This window comes from Centruroides sculpturatus, unplaced genomic scaffold (genome assembly GCF_000671375.1).
Source record: "Centruroides sculpturatus isolate CEXI.00-Female unplaced genomic scaffold, Cexi_2.0 scaffold1017, whole genome shotgun sequence".
Taxonomy (NCBI): domain Eukaryota; kingdom Metazoa; phylum Arthropoda; class Arachnida; order Scorpiones; family Buthidae; genus Centruroides; species Centruroides sculpturatus.
The window spans coordinates 256296-278379 of record NW_019385285.1 but is presented as its reverse complement, the minus strand read 5'-3'; the positions used below and the strand labels follow the sequence as shown (position 1 = coordinate 278379).

The window sequence follows — 22084 nt, the reverse complement described above, 5'->3', positions numbered from 1 at the left end:
CAGTTTTTTGAGTCTGTCGTGGAATTATGTTTTCAGAGCTGTACCTAGCAGGTCAGCTATTGTGACTATGAGTCTTTTTCATTCCAATATGACTTTCCTATATCCAGGATAATCTATCAGTTACTATTAAAAAGAATTATATATATGCAAAGCAACTAAATACGACAGTATATAGAAAATAAAACTTTTAATGACATATATGAAAAGTTTACAGTCGTCAAATTTGGCAAAGACGGTTCCATTTTCTTTGTTACAAAAAATGCAAGATTCTGCCCGCAATGGCACGCTAGAGTCTCAATCTAGGCGAGAAAGCGTAACTCTTTTCGAGTTATAAAATTTTCAGAATTTGTTTAACATCTCAGTGTTTAGATATATAAAAGTTCTAAAAATATCCTTTATGTTACACAACACTTTACATTACTATGTTAAAAATTAGAAATGGAGTATTGCACTCTAAAAGTGTACAAAGTTGGATAAAATTTGGCAAAGAATTAAACACCTCTAATTAAAACGGTGTTTGATTTTCCAGATCTTCGATTCACATTTATACTATAGAGTTTTGTGTTGTTTCACAACATTAACAATGGTAAACGATTTGGATTTTTTTGGAAGAAATAATCTCTTATCACAGGTCAGTAAATGAAAATAGCTGTCTCATACTTGGTTTTTCACTCTTCTATACAAACAAAACGATTTCCTTCTATCTCGCAAGGTAGGAGCTATAACATTTCTTTCGAAAATACCCCATAATAATTGCACTGGTGTGTTTTTTTAGAGGGCAATAATACACAAGATTAAAATGAGACACCCTAAATAACCCTATATAGAATTTGGTCTCCTTGCCAAATATTAAATTGATTTGGCATATTCGCAAGGTTGGAGCATACTTAAGCATCACTTACGATGTTTGAATCGAAAGGTGCTCGTGCATCTCTTCGGAAAAATCTAAATATGCACAGGACTGCGTGCCATGGAAAGTATGGCGTCTTTGACCGAAATGTCTCTAAGAGAGACCAAAGTCACACCATGGAAACGCTCTCATGGAAAAATTACATAAGCTACGTAAGTATATACAATGAGCGTACATTACTACAAAATAGTTTACAATATATTGTACTTTGTTTCTTGGTTTGCCATATACATTTCCTTTGGTAATTTATTTAGGCTTGATTTCCATTTCCACCTGTTTCATTACTTCGTTGTAACTGGGTGGCAGTTCATCCACCGAAGAATGCATCTGATTCTGCAACAGAAAAGCTGAGTTTAATCAAAAGATTTCTCACCTTTTAAATTGATAGAAAAAACAATGCATTTTGTGTTGTGATTTGTAAGACGGCAAAGAAATTACCTCTCTGATAATCATTTCGTAAGGAGGAAGAGCATCGTCGTAACGAGATGGAACATCCCTCTCGTTTTCGTTTGTGGTGTTTTCCTGTCTGTTTCTTCTGAATCTTCTTAAAAATCTGTTATCTTCTCGAGACTGGCGGCTGAAAACAGATTTGTAAGATTATTTTCTACCAATTTATATCACATACATTGTATGCCTGTTTCTGTATTATGCAACATAACGATTTACAAAGTTGTATAAATAAATAATAGAAACTTACCTGAGACAAAACTGCCAAAGGGCCAGGCAACAACACATGATGCAGGCCGCTGCCAGTGAAATTCCGAGTATCGTTGGCAGGACGAGACTCTGCCGGTCTTCTCTGGTAGACATTACTGTCAAAAGACGAAAGACTTTAATCAGGCATGGCCACAATATAATAAAACACCAATGTAAATACAAAAAAAACAATTTCTCACCTTTTACACATATTTCTTTTTCTTTGTTATAAATATAATCATTTAGACATTCACAGATGCTGCGGTAGGGCCACTGCGTACAATAGGAATTCTTGTCGTGGTAGCTACACTCCTCTGGAAACTCACACTTGGCACCATACTTGCGAGCTAAGAAATAATTTATAAAGAATCCGTTAATATGCAATTCGGAGATCAAAATGCCCAAATGTACAGACATGTTTTGCAAATCACGAGTTGGGTGCCACATGGACGGATCTGATTGAAATTTTGTTTGAATGCACACTAAAGACTAGTCGACATTAACACATCTTTAGTATCTCACAACAATATCTCAAAAGCATACATGCAATTTAACCCATGTCAGGTGCCACAGGATCACTACAACATGAAAACTTTTTTCCCAGTTTATCACTTTACGTATTTTCTTTTGCCATTTCAAATGGAAGGAGACTTGGAATATAAATAATGATCACCATTTATTACCACTGGGTTAATCCGTCCTAAAACATAAATTGTTTTTTGATACCCAACAGGTCGAACATAACAGAAGTAACATACTTACGTTTTCTACAGTTGTGTGGCGAAACTAGGACCGGAAAGTCCGGAAGACATCGACAGATACTGTCGTTATCGCAATACGTATTTTTCCCCCTACAAAAGTTGCTTAGAAAACATTTCTGTCCGACGTGAGCCATACCTAACAGAAAAGAAAAAAAAACATTGAGAAATTTGAATACAGTATAAGGCTTTCAAATTCTCTGAAGCAATTGTCATGAAAACTACGATGTTAATTTTCCAAAATAATTTATTTTTGTCATGGATGTGGTAAATTCTTTAAGTAAAATGAATACAAAACAAATTTTTTAGGTGATATTTCTATTTTGGAGAGAAAAATTTAATTTTTTTCAATGTGTAAAGCAAATTTCTTTTTAAGATTACCCGAGGAAAACAAACAGGAACACACAAAATGGTTTTAAATTGTACAAAACTGTTATATGTTTTAGAAACTGGACTTGCAGATCTTATGAGACAAGGTCGTCTGCACTGGTAAATCTAGAAAAATTTTGTCATCTAGAAGAATAACCCCACGAAAACATTTAAAATGCAGGGCAGTGATAAAGTAACTTGACTAAGTAATGACATTCTTGGTAGTGCAGAAAGCAAGGAATCTGTTAAAACTTTTGCGGGATAAGCAGAGAGTGACTGACGTGTTTGCAATACACAAAAATAGAGTCGAACACGTGTAGCAGTTGTGGTTAATGCAACTGAAAAACAACAGGGATAACGGTGTTTGAACGATGGGAAGCGGGCGAGTCAATACCCGCAACTGAAGACCCATACACGCTCAAGGATGAGGTGGCAGTATCGTATCTCAAGCTTAAAGCGAGTTGGCCACAGGGAATAAAAGCATCTGTCAAGCAGAATTCAGTAAAGCCAACATTCTCTCATTTTCTTCCTCGTCTGTGAATGTGTATGAATCTTCCATTATGAATACTGGCTTTCCTCTTCTGGTCTTCACTGGTCTTCTCATTAAAACATCGATATCTCTGTTGCTTTTTGTTCTATACATAATTCCAATGCATTATGCTGTTTTCTGTCACACAGAATCTCATGGCATTGAAGTCTTGGTATTTGTATTGGAGAAATTTTCAAGTTACGGTGACATTAACCCTAACCATGACACATGTTTGACCCCATTTTTGTATATTGTAAATGCATATCACCCTGTACTTAGCCTATAAAAGTTTCTATGGATTCCTTGCTTTCCATGCTCCCAGGATCAATGTTAATTGGTCAAGTTACTTTATGATTACCCTGTATAAGACTTGATCAAAATACTCTGTACGAGCCTCTAATGGCAGAAGACTATCCCGATTCGTCACAGAAAATTTTATTTAACAGGAAGTTAACTTTATTGGGAGAAGCGCAGTTGTCCTCGAGTAAAGATGGTGACTGTGGAACCGTCCATAGACAATAATCAATATGCAACCAAGATTTAACAAAAAATGTTCTAACTGGTCAGAGATGCAGTAACAATGGCTGCATTCAGCAGACTCAACAGTTCCAGAGCTGTTGAGTATTTTTCTGCCAAACACCCTCTACTAGTAGTGATGTCTTGGAACATGTTTGTATTTTAATGTTACATTTAGTAGTGTCTGTCATTTATGCTACCTATCGCTACCTGAAACTAAGCAATGATGGCTGCTTTTTGTTCCAACGCATACATCACTCATCGTTCAGCATATGTAATTATCTTTTACGTCACAGTATAATGTTAAGTGGCATACGCACATTATCTTGTTTTAACAACATACGTGAAAATATGTAGCCCACAAGCTTATAAAATATTATCTGCATCTATTCATATATATGAGGATGTTTGTTCGCTATGCACACCTAGACCATTCAACCAATTGCTAAAAAATATGGCAATTATGTTCAAATACTTTTGGATTTGAACATAAATGCCTGTCACATAGCACTTGCCTCTGTAGTTCATACTTTTCCTGTTAGATACATAACTGACACGACACTATTGCTAACTCATTTCAATTCAAAAATTTTTCTCTGGACAAACGTGATTTCCGAAAAAGACCAGAAGTTTGTATACATTTATAATCTGGGCCTCCTGCTCTTAAGCTTTCCATATCCGGTCACGACATTCATCTATCTAACTACATTCTTGAGATTAAGGGAGGACAGGTAGACAGACGACAGTGCGAATTTATAGGTTTACAATTTTTTCAAATTGTAGCTCAATAAGTACTCTACAATAACCAAGTCTATAAAACCACCAAACACCAGTAGTTGGCCATGGGTTCACACGTGGCCAATCCATTGGCCACGGGGAGTTTTCTGCGTTTTCTTCATGTTAATAACACCTAAATAGAGATCAACTTTAAGTCTTCACAGGATGCATTCTCCTTGGTAGATGGCCCATGTGTTGCATTGCCATAACCAAATAAACCAAACTATTTTTAATAAATTTTTCTATAAACATGAAATTTCCTAGGACATACTTAACTCTCATAAAACCTGGACACCCATCCCTCTCAATTTCATCTTCCCCTAACTAACTCATAAACTTGTTGCCCCAAACTTCCTACTGATACTGCTGAGAGATGTTTCTGCCAAATTAATGTATAGTACATGCAACAATTTTAAGGCACAAAGTAGAGCTTCAAGTTTTTTCTGTGCCGATGTTTATTTTTCCTATTAATTATCATGACGACACTGCTTCATCCAAAATTTCCTGTAGTTGTTGTCTGTGTAATGTACACTTTATACACATGTTGAGTCTCTCAGTCAAATCTGCGTCCACTATTCTTATGACACAACTTTTCAAGTTTTGTTTACTTAGACGTTTTTTGCCAAGCTTTCATCTTTTCAACCTGGTTTCATCAGTTTTTTATGGGATCACGTAAAAGCAATTCTCACATTTTTACATGATTTATTTATTTAAACGAGTCTTATATGATGTCGTTTGGATGTTAAGGTTAGCAACTTCAATCACGTGCAGGACCATCACAACCTATTTGACAGGGATCACTTTTCAAATATTAATAGTAGACCAGTATTAATTATTAGTCATTGACCATCCTCTCTTCCGGGAGGAAAACTACTAATAGTATTGGTCAAATTTACTTCAACCCCCTTCACAACGGTACCTTCTTCCTATCGGACCCAGCAGTATGGTGGCATTAGAACAGGAAAAAATTATATAATACAAGGTTATCAATGAGCAGAAATTATGTTTTAAGTGATTTTCGAAGGTGTAGAGTTTAAATATATAGTCCATTTATTGCGAAATTTGATTCGTTTAGTTTACCATTTCACATTTCATGCCAAGCTTACCTGCTAGTATTCAATATTTACCCATTCTCAAAAATATTATTCTGTTAACAAATGCAAGAGAAAGAAATTGGCATACAAAGCCACCTGCAGAAATTGGATTTTCAGAACCAATTGTCCATCACAGAGTACAAACAAATTACCTTGACGGCAGTCACAAATCTGTATTATGTGTTTGGTATCTAAGATACCAAACACATAATACAGATTTGTGACAGACACAGGGTGCTTTTCTATAGTTTGACCAAGTTCTTGGATCAGATTGATGGAATAAGGCAAATCGATATTTACGCAGTCTGCAAAAGAGGTAGTCTCTCGTGAGGAGTTCAGATGAAAAACTGGTCCTTATTTTGGTGTTATGCGCACGGGAAATCCAAAAGATTCCACGCAACTGGTCCATCAGCAAGGCACAAACTCGCGTCCAACTAGTAATGTTTGGCAGTTTTCGACTCGGCCACCAAGACCTCGCGTACATTCTCGATTGTTTCAGCCATTAAAAAACATTTATCGACAGAGGACACTTTACATGATACAGTAGAACCTCGAAAACTCGACCTAATGTGGACCGAAGGGTGGCCGAGTTTGTGAAAATGCCGAGTTATCGGGAATGGGGTTAAAAAAAATAAGTACGAGTATTTCCTCAGCTTTATGAGAGCTTTTATACTTTATGAGAGCTTTTATACTTTTATAAAGCTGTCTATAATGAAAATTAATTAACTAAGGATTTTTTCGCCCTGCCAAGGTGTGGACCAGTTATCCGGAGTGCTAAGTTATCAAGGGACGAGTTTTCGAGGTTCTACTGTATTAAAAAATAATATGTTCTTGGTGTTTTTACTAACATTAAGGGTACATTTGATTATTTATTTATTGTGGCCTGCAGTGCTAAATGAATTAAAGATATGTGTTTGTCCTAAAGGTCTGTAATTATATAATTCTCGATTATTTCGAGAATAGAAAGGTAGTATTAGTTGAAGCATCAATAAAGTATATAAGAAATTAACAAGGGGTTGACCTCGGGGTTCAGTCCTGGGACCTTTTATTGTGGAATTTGTTTACTGATGGATGTTTGAGGAAATTGAGAAACTTTGGAATTGTTTATACTGTGTATGCAGATTTAGTGTCGTCGACACCTACGGTTAGCCACAGAAAATTGGAGGAAAAGTTGCAATTTGCTCTAAAAATTCTTAATAACTGGTTAGAGTCTAATAAGATGGTTTTTGTCTGTCAAGTAAACTAAGTGTATGTTCTCGAAAGGGCGTCTTGCAAAACGGCGACCACCCGTTATAAGATTGGATGTGTTACATTTATAAAATATTTGGGTATATGTGTTGGAGAATGCCTAAATATTACTCCACATGTTGAGTATGTGTGTAATAAAGCTCTTTATTGTTTTTATAAATTGAGAACTATTACAGGAAAAAAATGGGGAATGAGTTTTAAGACTATTGAAATTATTTATAGAGGATTAATGATACCAATATTGATATATGGTATAAACATAAGGTGGAACTCCACGAACTTATCTATATGATATTTTTAATAAAGACACAAAGAGTTGCATCAATAATGATGTCAAAAGGATAGAACAATTACCAACAAACAGGATAGAACAAACACCAAAACATCTTAATAATAATATATTGACCCATATGATGGATATGTAATTCCAGAATTATTTTAATACACCATTACCAATTACCCAAGAAGCAATCTATAAAATCCATTCAATTTCTACATTTTACAGTTTACTTTGAAACTGCATTGCAGAGATTCCCGACGTCGGCAAGAAATTTTGTAATGCCGAATAGTTACGGTTCCGCAACAAAATTGGGTTACTGCAATTTTTAACGAAATACGTAAAAAATGCTTTAGACGTCGAACATTTCTAGAATATCTGCTCTAAAAATTGGAGAGACGAGTAATCGACAAATTTATTTTAAAGCTATTCTTAACAAAACTCCCTTTAATCAGAAACTAAAATTCTAGAATCTGAACCGCATAACTTACAATTTGTACATAAAAAGAATCACAGGAATTCTACCACTTCATTAGTGTTAATAGGTAACTACAATAAAACAATTGCATAACAATAAAAATTAATGACATTATATTAATTCCTAAGAAAACAATGAGTAAGCGATAAAGGGAGGCATTACGAAATCTCAATTTAAAACATAGTTAACGACGAAAACATTAATTGCTAATTAATTATCATAAAAGATATCATTAATGAGAAAGAAACAGGTAAAACAGTATCCCCTTTGTTTAATATTTAATTATTTTTAATGTTAAATCTGCTATATAGTATACTTGGAGATAGGACATTTATACGTCTTCACACACCCTCACAAAAACTGGTAGTGACAATTAAATTCATTATACACTAGAGTAAAAGGTCTTGGAAACCGGTTTTCCTCATATTTAAAAAAAAAAAACCAACAACCTTGTGTATCATGTAGTGTTTTGGCTTTGTTATGCAGGATCTTTTTTTCCTCATCCAATAATCACAATAGAAATAAATTGTTGGAAAAAGTTAAAGTATAACTGTATTATTGTCACCAGATTTTATTATTAAATGCAAAATAATGCACTTTAAACAGAAGAAAAATGCAATTAAAATCTGTGACAAATGGCTCCAATGACTCGTCTACCTTTACAGGAAGTATCCTGCAAAGGTAGATGAGTCATTGGACCTGGTCTTTTGTAGTAGTTTAACGAGTTAGAAAGGAAGCGCGCAGCTTCCCACTGTTAATGATTAGAGAACTTGTACCCTTTGTCAATGTGGATCCTGGGTAAACTGGAAGCATTTAGATCTAGCTCAATGAGTACGCTCGACTTTTGTACGTTTTTAGGGAAATTATAAATGCAGAAAGTAAAATCAATTGTTTAGGATAGTCAAACCAAGAATTTTTTATGCATTTCCCAGTGTAAAAAACACTTCAAAACAAAATTTATTGTTTATCAAACAAAATTCTTCTTTGTGTCGAAACCTTATGTTATATTTTGAGACACTACATTGTGTTGGCACTAGACTTTACCACATCCACTTTATTTTCTTACATACTTTACAGTACACAATGGTATTTGATTTTACGTACGTCGACAATAGAATAAAAATTGCCAAAGACAACACGTATCGGCCAACGGAGATGGGGGACCGGCTCAAAACTCTTATCGGCACTCGGAACAATTTGTTTAAAGACCGTAAAGTGGACGCGGAAACGTCCAACATCTAGCGTCGACACTTCATGACGTCTCAAAATATAATATAAAATTCTCTCATCTTTCAGACCAGAATTTCAGAGATTTTAAAACAAAATTTCAGTTACGCCACCCTCCACCGGCAGAACAATATAAATTAAAGGAACAAACGACGATTGAAAAAGTCCTCCCCGCACTTATCAAGCGCAATTAAAAGAGTTACCAAGCGTGCCATCACACCCGTTTTGTTAGAAGTAGATAAATCCAGGATGGTGCACGTCGGGGTATTCTAGAGAAAGATTTCAAATTTTTTCTCGCCGCAGATTTCGGAGTTTAAGGAAGAATTTTGTCCGAGAAGCCGGAATAACTGGGCGTCATCGCCGCCGCCATTGATCTCAAATGACAAACCTTTGGCGAAAGAGACATCCTCTCAAAAAGGAGCGATTAAAATCCTTTGCCGCCGGCTCCGTCTAACCCGGCGTCACAAAGTGGCATCGTTGTCGTCACCATCCTTACAGAGAACGAGTGCTTTTTCTTCAAAGTTCATCCCGCGGTTTGACGAGGTCAAGAGATAGCAGCAGTCATTATCCGATCGAACGAACACGGGGACAAAGACACGGTGCAGACCGTCCGTTCCCCCGGTTACGCATTACTTCACATACTTTCTGTACTTTCGTCACTAACGTAACAATAATTTCCCTTTTCGTACGTAACTAACGCGTTACGTCGAATTTATTTCATAAATTTAAATGTGACAAACCGGAAACGTAACAAGAGATAACCTACATCGAAACCGGAAGAGAGAGAAAAGGGGTCAAAGATTTCTTTAACAGTGATTTACCTTTATAGAGTAATTAATTAAAGCAGAGGTCATTATCGGTTACCCGTCGCCATGTTGAAATCTTAAGATCAAATTTCGGGGTGGACAACCGCACGGGGATTTTAATTGTGAACTGGCGACATTTTGACAAAGGACAGAAGAGAGAGGGTGGAATGGGGGGAGGTGTTTTATAGCCTTCTTAAGTACGAGTGTACTCACCTTGGACGAGGAAGGCGAACATCAAGAGGCAGAGCAACAGGCCGTTGAGTAAAGGCGTCAGGCTCGATTGGCACTTGAAAAAGTTCATGTTTGATCGACGGACGATGACGAATCAACGGAACATGTAAAAACGCAACGCGAGGTTAAGTCCGATTACGAGAAATGAAGCGTAAATAATACGCCACTGTCACTCGTCTTTCTCCTCCGCTACCCCCATCGATTCGTGATTTCGTCACTAGGGGCGTCACCGTCGGGGTAAAAATTCTTCGTATTTCCACGCGTGACGTTTTGTGTAATTAGCGAGGATATTGGGTAATAAATTACTCACCGAACTTCCGAATCCGGCAATTACGAGTTTCGTCTTTTTTTTTGACGAATTTTGACGCTAGAGGCGGTAGCGTCGGGGTTTTGTTAATTTTTCTTTTGATTACGGGGAATTTTAGCAGTAATTTGGTTTTTTTTATACACATTTATATAAAATGGACGACGAATTTAATTAGCGCTTCGGAATTTCTTAATAAGTTTATTTTGCATCGATATCGATTTTTGTTATCGTTATAAAACGAAGTGACGAAAAGATCGATAAACAAGTTGAGCGATAATTTGAATTTCGTAACAATGTTTATCGGATGTTTACATAAACGTATATAATTTTTATTAAATGTTTAATACATTTTAATTAAAAAACATAATTGAAATCATAATTGTTGCACCTACATCAGTTCACACTGAACCAAAATTTTCCTCCATATTTTAATTTAAATCCAATACAGTCACCCCCCCTATAACACTATTGATAATTCCGTTTTATATGAATTCCATATTTGTACGAGTCACTTAGATTTTACAAATACGTGGGCCATTCACAGCCCGGCACACGTATTTGTAAAATCTAAATGACTCGTACAACATGGATTTCATATAAAACAAAATTATCAACAGTGTTATAGGGGATTTGACTGTACTTGCCATTTCGGGTAGCAAGTTCCACAAAAGGGCAGTACCGAAGAGTGGTGGTTATGCCCTCAACAGCACTTCAAAATATGAAATTATATAAGGGATCTAAACACATTCTTAACAATAAGTAATGGCCGGATGACCCCAAATGATTAATATAATGGTCTGCCGTTCTGAAGATCTCGATTGAATCCTGAAATTTTTGCGTGTTTTCAGGGAATATGTTGAGTTGGTCTTAACATCCAGCAGCCCATTGTGGGCTTGGAAAAACTCGTGATTGGGTACAGTTAAAGCATTGTCTAATGCACTAAGGGACCTGGAATCGAACTTGGGCCGGCCACCGTTTTGAAGTTTTTGTGCATGGGTCGTCACGGTATGTTGACCCTCTTCTCTTGCTGCCTTTCGTTCTTTGCCTTGGACCTGGCCGGACCTATAACGAGGACTTTTTAAACCACTTTTCTCTTTATGCCTTGTGGGCAATAGTGTTTAAATTATGTCGTGAGGGCATCTGGTGATGAGGGGTGGAGCTAGACTTATCTGGGACAGACTACCGACGAAAAATTCCAGAAGTTGCTCGACTGACTTTGGTCCCAGGTCTCCTAATGGTAGGCTGCCACTAATTGGCAATCATATGCATTTAAAACAGAGAAATTAATTAAATAAAACAATTGGAATAAATATTCAATCTTTTATATACCAACCAATTATAAAAGATAATGATGTAGGAAGATTATCCAGACACATTTAACAAATTACAACGGATGAATTGTTTTGAAAATGCCCTGACATTATCATTGAGAATGATAGGTGGACAAAACACACATTTTTAACTTAAGAGTCAAAAGTGTGTCATTACTCCTATAGGAGACATTAAATTTAGAACCGCTGCACCATCACCCTGCCGAATACAGGTAATTCCTGTCCACCCCCGTGTAAACAAAGTTCTCGGCAGCCACTGTTGACCCATAAACAGAGCTCGGAATTGATTGTTGGACTCTGAAACCTCCCAAAAATAACACAAATTGTCTCTCCTGTTCCTCACATCCTCCTCCTAATTTATCGGCATGGTGTACGCTAATGTATCCGAGCGTTCCAACCCAATATACGAGTGCAAGTATCAAATGTGACACGAAGGCTTCCAGAGTAATGACACACTTACAATACTGATTCACAGATTAGAGTTGGAAGTAATGAAGTAGAAACAACAAACATAATTTTTAGTAAATACCTTTATTTACAATATGTAAAATTGCAACATCACAAACAATTACGAGACCTTATGAATATTTTGTACATCGTTTGTGGTTGTCTTTCGCGTACAAACACAGAATTGTAACAATGCCTCCATCTAAACATTTTTCATTTAGAAATAAAAAGAAACTGAAATATCAATGCATTTTTAGACAGAGTTTCGTAATCAAATTATCACAAGAATTCGGACTGCGGTCGGAGGGTGAAATAAATTAATAAATGTCGCCGAAACGGATTTGACTCGCTCTCACAAAGTCGTCGTTTCGAACCGGTCGATAGTATTAAAATTTTAGACCGCCAATGGATGGAAGATCTGGTAATTTTATGTCTTTTATCTGTTGCGGAAGATTCATGTTTTTCACGGCCGACACTGCTCTAGCGGGTGCGGCGGATATTCCGGCCTATAAGAACAAACCCAGATTTAATGGCACTCATACATTTCAGAGATGTTGATATATTAGATTAACTCTACAACAAGCTATCTATCTGTACTATTTTTATTTTAATTGACAACAGAACAGTACTAACGAAGCTTGTGATAAAAATGTATTACATTTCTGATGATAACCGATTAAGCCAACGGGATACCTAAACGATTAACGGGTGGTTACGGTGCAATGGAAGCATGGTGCTGCAATGGCAGAATTTATGGAGTTCTGTTACATTTGCTGTCCTCCACTCTGCTGAATAACAAATTCAGCAAATTGGCTACACTTCCAGTCTACCAGTGCACCTCTTAAGCTGAATGATGTTTGACTTTGCCATTCAATGCCAATGCCAAATCAAATTAGTTACAATCTAGAAATCGACTTTAAGTGGATGATATTCTCATAATCTATGGTGACGGCTAGCGACCTTCGAACTCCATGCCATCATCAGACTATAAACTGATGTAAAGTGTCACGTATGCCATTTCGAAGACCAAGTTTGAGTCCAAGGTATATGACATCTCAGAACATGAGTGATCTGGCCAGAATATTTTGAGCCAGTAACTCTCACTACTCAAACACCACAGTTATGGTTCTGCCAAACTTGCAATGGGTACAAAAGACCCTCTTAGGGCCATCAAAGCAGAAAAGTAAAAAGCAAACTGTTAAGCTTAAAAATATTCAAGATAATTTTATTTATTATATAGGCCATTATCAATTCATTTCTGATGTTTAGCTTCAATTTTTAAAAATAAATTTGTAAAAGAAAATTACTCTTATAACTAAGAATTAGCATTTAAAGTTCTCACCTCTTGTTTCTCTATTTTGTTTTGCTCGTCAATTCGAGTGACAATTTCGGTCATGTTTGTTTCCAGGACCATACCACCCATCACTAATTCGTTCAAAATAAAATGGACCTAGAATATAAATAATGTCTTGTTATAAGTAACGTAAGTACACATTCCATCAAAAATGTGCAAAATTTTAACTTTAATTACTTACTTTATCCACGTGAAATATAAGGTCAAGTTCGCAAACGTTTTCAAAACATTTGTCTAAAGTTTCGACAAAAACCTGGAAAATATACGAGTAGAATTTTGTAAATCTGCTTGGAACGACTTTCCATTAAAACTGATCAAAAATATTAATTAAACACTTCGTGGATATTCAAAAACATCCAAAAAAAAATGTCACTTACTAAATCATACACATACATTTATCTTATAATATAAGCGAGTTGGGTTGACGATAATAATAATAAGCACAGAGCCCAAATGGTTAGAAGTTGAAAGTTGAAATTTGGTACACAGTTCGGGTATATCATGAGAACACCAAGAAGGGATTTATCAAAATTCCCCCCACCTCCGGTGTGGGAGGAGAGGGTTAAGGATTACCCTGAAGAACTTGGCTTCTACTGCACTGTTTTAGATGTAGTTTTATGCATTTTTGCAGGAAATCTAACATATTTTTTTAACCCATCTGAAAATTAGTATTGTAAGAGGGGAAACATAATTCTTGCACCCAGTGAAAATGGATAAGATCAGCTATATAAGTATAAAAGCTATCTTAGGTAAGGGTTTATCACACCGAGTGCCCAATCTAACACATTTTAAAAATTCTTTAAACTGTGTTAGATTGGGCACTCAGTGTGATAAAACTCTTACCTAAGATCACCTTTGTAAATATAAATGAAATACTGTAATATAATATAGTAGATGAATTAAAAGTACGAAATAATCTAATAATATTAAACTTTGCTGTTAGTTTTTGCCCGAGCAATGCCCGGCTCATCTACTATTTGTATTATAATTTTATCTTTTCCCATGTTTTAGATCCTGTCGGAATTTACATTAGCACATTCATGTCTTCAATCTCTCCAGTGCCCATACTTTGACTTTTTGCAATACATTCTTCTACCCTGTAAAAAATTTATGCTTTTAAATAATAAAAGCTTAAAGTCATTCCATTTTTTTTGCATATATTTACTCTAACTTTAGATACAGCTTAAGGAGTTACATAAGAGAATTGTCCTACAGTGTTCATTGATATATAAACATTTAGATTTAGATTTGGTATTTGTAATGTAAAAATACATTTTTATACAGTACATTTAAATTTATTATTGGTAGGTTTCCATTCTTGCTGCAAGTATTTATTTTATGCCAAAAAATTATTTAAAAAGGAATTTTATACCCCAGAAATAATCTAAAAGTTCTGCACCTAGGAAAAAGTACCTTGTTCACCCCTTGTTAAAAGCGCTATTCCTCAAGATTAGAGCTTATTAAAGCGGAAGGGTCATAGGATAGCCTCAAAAGCACCAGAAACAAAAGTAACATTTCCATTAAATAAAAGTGCCTTAGTATAATGCATTATTGTTATACTGTATGGAAAAAGCTGAAGATAAAACGTGATATGGTAGAAATGAAAATACAGTGGTACCTCAGGATACGAAATTAATCCGTTCCGAAACTGAGATCGTATCATGAAAATGTCGTAAGGTGGATCATCTTTTCCCATACGATTACATGTAAAACCAAATAATTCGTTCCAATGCAAAAAACATACTCAAATTAAAGCCAAGTAATACATTAAAAAAAATAACTGTAGTAAGAAAAACAAATGAAAAATGCAAACTAATGTAACGTCGTATGGTGAGTTTTTGTTCGTATCGTGGAGCAAAAATATGTTCGAATTTCATGTCGTATCCTGAAAATTTCGTATGCTGGGGCGTTCGTAACCTGAGGTACCACTGTACAACATAGAGAAATAATAAAACAAATTTACTCAATAAAAAAAAAGGTCAATAAAAATAAAAACCATAAAAACCACAAGACACAGAAGAGCGCGCAATGTATCAACTATAGAGATGCCGACGGGCTTTCGTCCGCTTGGAAATCTTTTTGCGACGAATTAGCATAGATCTATATAAAAGGCTCAATCAGGTTTAGGATGATCGATGATAGATATTTTATTTATTTATTTATTTGTTATTATTATTATTATTATTGTTTATTAAGCACACGAAAATTTATATATAGCACTTTCGTTTGTAACACGTTACATTTTTATTTTTTATTTTTTTTTACATAACCGTTATTTGGAATTCCCGTTGCGTAATTTTTCGAATTTTCACATTTCGAATTATAGAATTAACTGAAGATGAATGCTTAATGCGTTTGAAAACGTTTTAAGTTATTAAAGAATTTTGCTGGATAGTTGAATAGTTTTTATTTTTATTGATTTTATTCTCCAGTAAGCAAGTATACTATTATAGGAAAAAGGGTTTGTGACATACACTGTACACAAGGGATAGCAAGTTATAACTATTGTCCTCGAGGCACTACTCTAGATGTTGCAGGTAGATCTGTCCATAAGCACTAGAATTTGTGAAGAGTTTTTAGAAATTTTCACTTTGATCAAAATATGATTTGGATTAAATTTTATCAAGATTTACTGATAAGATTTAACTGTAATAATCTGTAGTATTTAAACACAGTATTCTACAGTTTTGTTTCCTAGTCTGTGTCATAATTGTATGAAGAATTATAAAATAGATGTTAGGAATCATATTGAGAACACTCTGTAATAAAGTTTAAAGTAAATTTAATACTGTAAACTTAAAAATTTGAATGTCATAGGTGTTATTTTAAATTAAGATCAACTAGTAGTAGCAACTACACATTTAAATTTATATAAATTTTTAGTATATTTCAAACAAATTTATTTCCCTAACTCCTTTAGCATACACAGTTTTCTGCCATTTTGAACAGAAAATGAAAATTCTACTAAAGTCCTGGTACTTTTGAGCCTTCCATCATCCCACCATCGGGACACCAAAATCCTTTCGTTAATCAAAGATGGGCCAAAAAGCTCAAAGTTGTGGCAGTTTTTGTATTGATCTTAAAAATAGCAGATAATTATATACATTTACTGATAAAATTTTCTATAATTATAACATAAAAGATGTACAATAACTGTGGATGTGTCTCGATAGATTAGCTTATCAAAATTATAATTTTTGATAAAATAATCTACTAAAAACTGTTTTAAAATGAATTGTTTAAGCACATTATTATAAAACAGTTTTTAAATATAATTTAATGGATTAAATTATGTTTGGATTTGTTTATTCACATTTTATGTATATATATTTGAATTTTTTTTGGCCAATTTGTCAATGGGCACCACGATTTTTTCGATACCTGTCGTGAATTCGACTACGTCTGCAATGGAGGGGAACACAACATATCCGGAACGAACCACACTCAGGAATTCCTGGCGTTTTTCAACAGTACCTGAGTCTTCCAGAGTGGTAGACTGGCACATAAACACATCTTTATGTTTTGATTTAATTCAATATAAACAACATTTGATTTTATTTTTGTAAAAACAAAGTTGACTTTACAGAAGATATTTAAATAACTACCGTTTGAAAATAAACCATCGAAACATTCATAAAATTTTGATAAATATTAAAAACTAATATAAATCTTTCAAGATAAAGCATAAAATTCTAATTTTTAGCTGTTAAAATTTATAAAAATGTTATCAAAGAATAACATTAATTTGATTTAGAAAACAGATTATTACATAACAGTGAAGAAATGCGAGAGTTTACCTGAATCAAATCTAATATTCCGAGTTCGCTTTCGGACGAATCCACACAGAATACAAAATACAGAGTTGCATAATGTCTATAGATCAGTTTGTAGTCGGATCCACCTATCAGGCTAAATGAATAAAATATCACATTAATAACTTAATAAAATGGCAAGTTTCTTAAAAATGAATTAAATTTAAGTAAACATTTATACAATTAATTAATACAAAACAACGTGTCAAGTTTATGCAGCGGGTGATGATTACATCTGATACAGTTGGGCCTGTCTATAAATTCATGATTCTGGCCGAACTGTCCCACTCCAACTCCAGTAAAATCAAATTAATTAACGATCTGTATTTTAGAAAATTTAGAACAGCCAAAAATGCTCAAAACATGATTAATACAAATCACTTGTCATGGTGGAACGAATAAATGTTCACAGTATTCTGTGGCACTCGAACAATTAAATATAACCGTACCCGAACTACATTACCAATCACACAATCGAGTTGGATTTATACAAACACACACTTCTGACTTCAATACTTGATCCAACGACAATTGATTTAATATTTTCTACAAGAGTCATTGCAGTGTGATTGCAATATTAGTTCAATGTGCAGGTATTTAAACTAGAATCTAATTTAAAAAAAAAGAAAAAACAGATCTGTATTAAATAATGTAGAATGACATTTACTACAGTAAAAAGTTCATTAGATAATTCTTTTGAATGGTAAAGCTATTTTAATAGTTTTAAATTCAGAAAGATTGAGAACAGTTGAAAAACAAGTGCTCTAAGAAGAGCACTTATTGTAAATGTAATATTTCCCACAAAACAGTTAAGCTTACCAACACTAGATGGCATTATTAAAATGCACATGTATTACTCTTCTAATGTTTCTACGATATAATCTAGAGATTTAGCAAGTCCATTATGGGCTGGGCTGGGCCTGCAATGGGGCGAGAGATAACATCTAACATATCCAGATGACCATCCCCCAAAATATCCTCATTGTTTTTTAATCAGTCTGGATTAGACCTCCAGTCCCTCCAGAGTGGCAGGTTGCCGTATTTGCTGCTCGGACATCCGGCCATCAACTCGTGCAGGACAACTGCAGAAAGCTAATTAACAAGATAATTCATATTAATCAGCTCAATTCATTACAGTAAGTGTATAATTTTCTCCCAACGTCAGCATGGAATTGATTTCAAATATTGTCCTAGAAAGCATTATTTTTCTGTTGCATATTGTACTAGAAATTTCTGTATCATTTTCATTAAATTTTTCTCTGTAATAATTAATATTTTTGATTAAAATACAGTAAAACATTTTCTTTTCGCAAAATCATTACTTTAACCATCAATTTTTGACGATAAAATGGCAACAACATGAGTCGAGGCAAGTGTATTTACTTAACGAATTTGCTGGCATGTGGTTTTATATAATTTAAACTAATAAAATAAAATAAATAATGCTATTAATATTGTTATTTGAAGCTCAGAAAATGAATAAAATGTTTTCCAGATAAGCAGAAGTAACTTTAAGATAAGTAGATAGATAAGCATAACTTTATAAACTTGGAATTTAATCATTCAATTTTGTGTTTTTAATAGTACACACAACAAACATTTATTTTAATTGGAATTTAATCTTTGAAATGATCTGAAGTCCCGTCTTTGAATTACTTGCTGGGATTTGGATGAAGTTAATATGATGAGTAGAGAGAAGATAATAGAAGATAAAGAGGATACAGAAGACAGTATAGAATACTTTCTATTACATAGAGAATACAGTATGAATGTAGAGAGATTGTAAATAGGATACAAAGGTATTCTATAAAGGATTGCTTCCAATTATTCCAAATTGCTCACTACAAAAGACATACAAATTTGAAACTTCAAATCTTTATTAATTTTTGTTCACAGATGTATTTTGACTTTCATTTTGAACCCTCTCTTCACCAACATACAGATTAATTTCAATTAAAATGAGTGCAAATATTTATAATAAATTGAATTATTATGTAACTTAACATTAATTTTACACACACGCTTCCCACTTTATGTATAAACTTCAAAAAAGTGGCCGCACATTACAATCAACATTTGACAATAGTATAAAAACTAAACAAATGTAAATGTAATTAAATAAATACATTTATTAAATATTTCAATAAACATGGTTTTTGATTATATAAAATTATTGCAAATAATTAATATTTGGTCTTGGTTAAAGTTCATTAAAACAGTCGATTGTTTATAAAAACATGCTCAAATAACTTCAGTTTATAAGGTTTACTTTCAATTGACAATATATTTAATGAATTATCATTTACAATATAATTAAAATTCTTTATGCGACAGTTTATTGGAGATTTGAATAGGAAGTAATCTATCCTCTCTACTCATTATAATTTCAGTCTGTTTAAAATAGCTTTGAATAAATCGAATCTTCTGTTTAATAACTCAATGTTAATATGAAAAGGCAACTTTTGCTTTTTTTCTACATTAATTTCTTTGCATTTACTTCTTATAGAATATTTCTAATGACACATTCATTTTTCATTGACAATATAGAAAAGTTAAACTACACCACAAAACACCGGAATGTGTTAAATAATGTACATTATTTAATATAGGAAAGTCTAAAGGCTGAGCTAATTGTGTCTTATTTGTCAAATGACAAATAATTTGTCCATATATGTACTATTTGCCAAACTGTCTCTCTCATAACAAGCTCAAATGTACATGATAATTATCGAATTTCTCGATGGTTATTTTGTATGCATACGGGACAAATATTTGTCTACTTTGATGTAAATGGACAGACAGATTCTGAGTGAAAATGGCAAGCATTTGGGTATGTTTGGCTAATCACGAACATTTACCCTCATTTCTGTTTTTGTCATTAACTAAATATGTCTGTTCACAATTCATGATTTTTGTATGATTAAGCTTTACTAAAACTGAGAGGAGCTCCTCATTACAAATACCTCTTAGTGTTTTATGTCTTATAACGTTTAATTTAATACAATTACTAATGTGTTTAAATAGCAAATACCTTCAACCTTAAACAATTATTTCTGCCTTGTATAATCTTTTGTGTAAGATATATAATACAATTTTATACAGGTAGTCCTTATACACCCAAAGTAACTGATGAATGAAAATAGCTATAGTTACAAATATCACCTATAGTTATAGTAAAGTGACTACTTGATCTGGGAAGAGACCACTTGTGGTACCCCAGTGGTAAAAGTCAGAAGTTACTGCTCCCATTTTGAAAATTATGCATGATAGAGAGAAAAGTCGATTACAAAGTGTACATGACCAATTCAGTAAAAAAAAATAACATCCTGCATATGCGAATTGCATGAATAGAAAGTGCAAAATCGCAATTTGTCAATATTCAATTCTCGTAAATGCTATGTCACTAATCGCATCACAAAACGGCAAATTGTGAAACAGGGACAGAGACAGAATAAAAATATGCCTTTGTATCCGGGACACAGTTTTCAGTTGCTCACCAGAATAATTTGCCACATCTACATCTTATGTGCAGTTTCACTTCCTACACTTTGTGATGAAATTAGCAACTTAGCATTAACGGGAATCAAATACCAATAAATTAGCATTTCATCGTACTATCTGCATATGTAGTGTGTCCTTTTCTACTACATTCAGTAGGCTCTACAACTTTTTCATGCCCTGTATTGTTCTGAGATAGAAACACAAACTTCCAAATTTTACTAGGGGTGACGTAAGTGATATCATCTCATAGCATGTTATCATATTATTGTATATGTATGTTCATAATTGTAGCCATCTGCTTTCATCAGTTTTATAGGCATGTAAGGACTTTACTGTGCAACTTGTATGATTATACTAAGCATTGAAAAATTATTCAGCTCACCTTCCTCCTTCCAAAAAATTACACACGTTATCATCTCGCTTTGACACTAACTGAAAAGTCTCTCTAAGAATCTGTTGTTGCATATCTTCTGGCTGTAAAAATTCATATAAAATTTAGTCAGATCGTAATTCCATTTTATAAAATAAAATCACTTCGAATTAAATGAAATTAAAAAATAGAGGATTATAATTTGTAAAAGCACAAAAAAAGAAAAAAATGTGCAGCCTTATAAAAAAAATTTAACAATTTTTTTTATAAGGCTGCACATTTTTTTGGTTTTTCCGTAAAAATATTAAAAAACTAATAAAATCTATAATAAATGCCATAATAAAAAAAAATTAAAGTGATGTAATGCTCCATCCAGAAAAAGATTTTATATAATAAAAATTTAATGACACTTTCAACCTAGTAAACGTGACGTTACCATTTTGAAATGTCGGCGACTATTGATTATTCTAATTATTAATCCATTAGTTATATCCGATAGAGGAAACCGTCTCGGCCGTTCGATCGTGACGACGGACGAATACGGCATTTATTATTTATGTTGACGCATTTTACGAGCCAAAATTAGACTCGTAATTTTTTTTTAGGTTGCCATATTTTATCTCGTAATTAAAAGAAAATAAAAAACATCTGTGGAAACGAGTCTCGTTTGTAGTAATTAGATCAAAATAGATAAAAAAAATAAGCAGCCGTTCTATCTCATCGTAAGCAGATAATTCGTAGATGAATTTCGCTATTTGTTTATGATAAGGCAGAACAGCTGCCTATTACTTTTATCTACTTTGGCCTTTGATACACAAGTTACAAAGTTAGGATATGAATGAATGGAGAGTTGAACTGTTCGTAAATAAACTTTGTTGTCTTAGAGTTTGACAAGTATTTTTGACAGCTGATGACATTAAATAAAGAAGCTTGTGTTCTTTTATTTTGTTTATATATAAATTTAATAAAATTCTAGAGATAAGAAGACTCGTTCTCTATTATCTGATGTAATATGATCTATTAATTTCTATGATCATTTCTAAGAA

At 33.7% G+C, this 22084-nt stretch overlaps 2 protein-coding genes across 2 annotated transcripts; both read right to left on the bottom strand.

Annotated features, from left to right (window-relative positions):
• Positions 1-172: 172 nt before the first annotated feature.
• On the bottom strand, positions 173-10233 carry LOC111637185. The gene is made up of 6 exons (XM_023382612.1): positions 9899-10233; positions 2369-2503; positions 1807-1953; positions 1608-1722; positions 1349-1487; positions 173-1243 (listed from the first exon to the last, which is right to left on the bottom strand). Exons 1-6 carry the CDS (start codon positions 9984-9986, stop codon positions 1157-1159), a joined length of 711 nt encoding a protein of 236 aa, XP_023238380.1. The 5' UTR covers positions 9987-10233; the 3' UTR covers positions 173-1156.
• Positions 10234-12066: 1833 nt separating this feature from the next.
• On the bottom strand, positions 12067-21749 carry LOC111637191 (AP-3 complex subunit sigma-2-like). The gene is made up of 6 exons (XM_023382617.1): positions 21475-21749; positions 21051-21142; positions 17153-17264; positions 13537-13608; positions 13344-13451; positions 12067-12507 (listed from the first exon to the last, which is right to left on the bottom strand). Exons 1-6 carry the CDS (start codon positions 21583-21585, stop codon positions 12388-12390), a joined length of 615 nt encoding a protein of 204 aa, XP_023238385.1. The 5' UTR covers positions 21586-21749; the 3' UTR covers positions 12067-12387.
• Between the last annotated feature and the right edge of the window lie 335 nt (positions 21750-22084).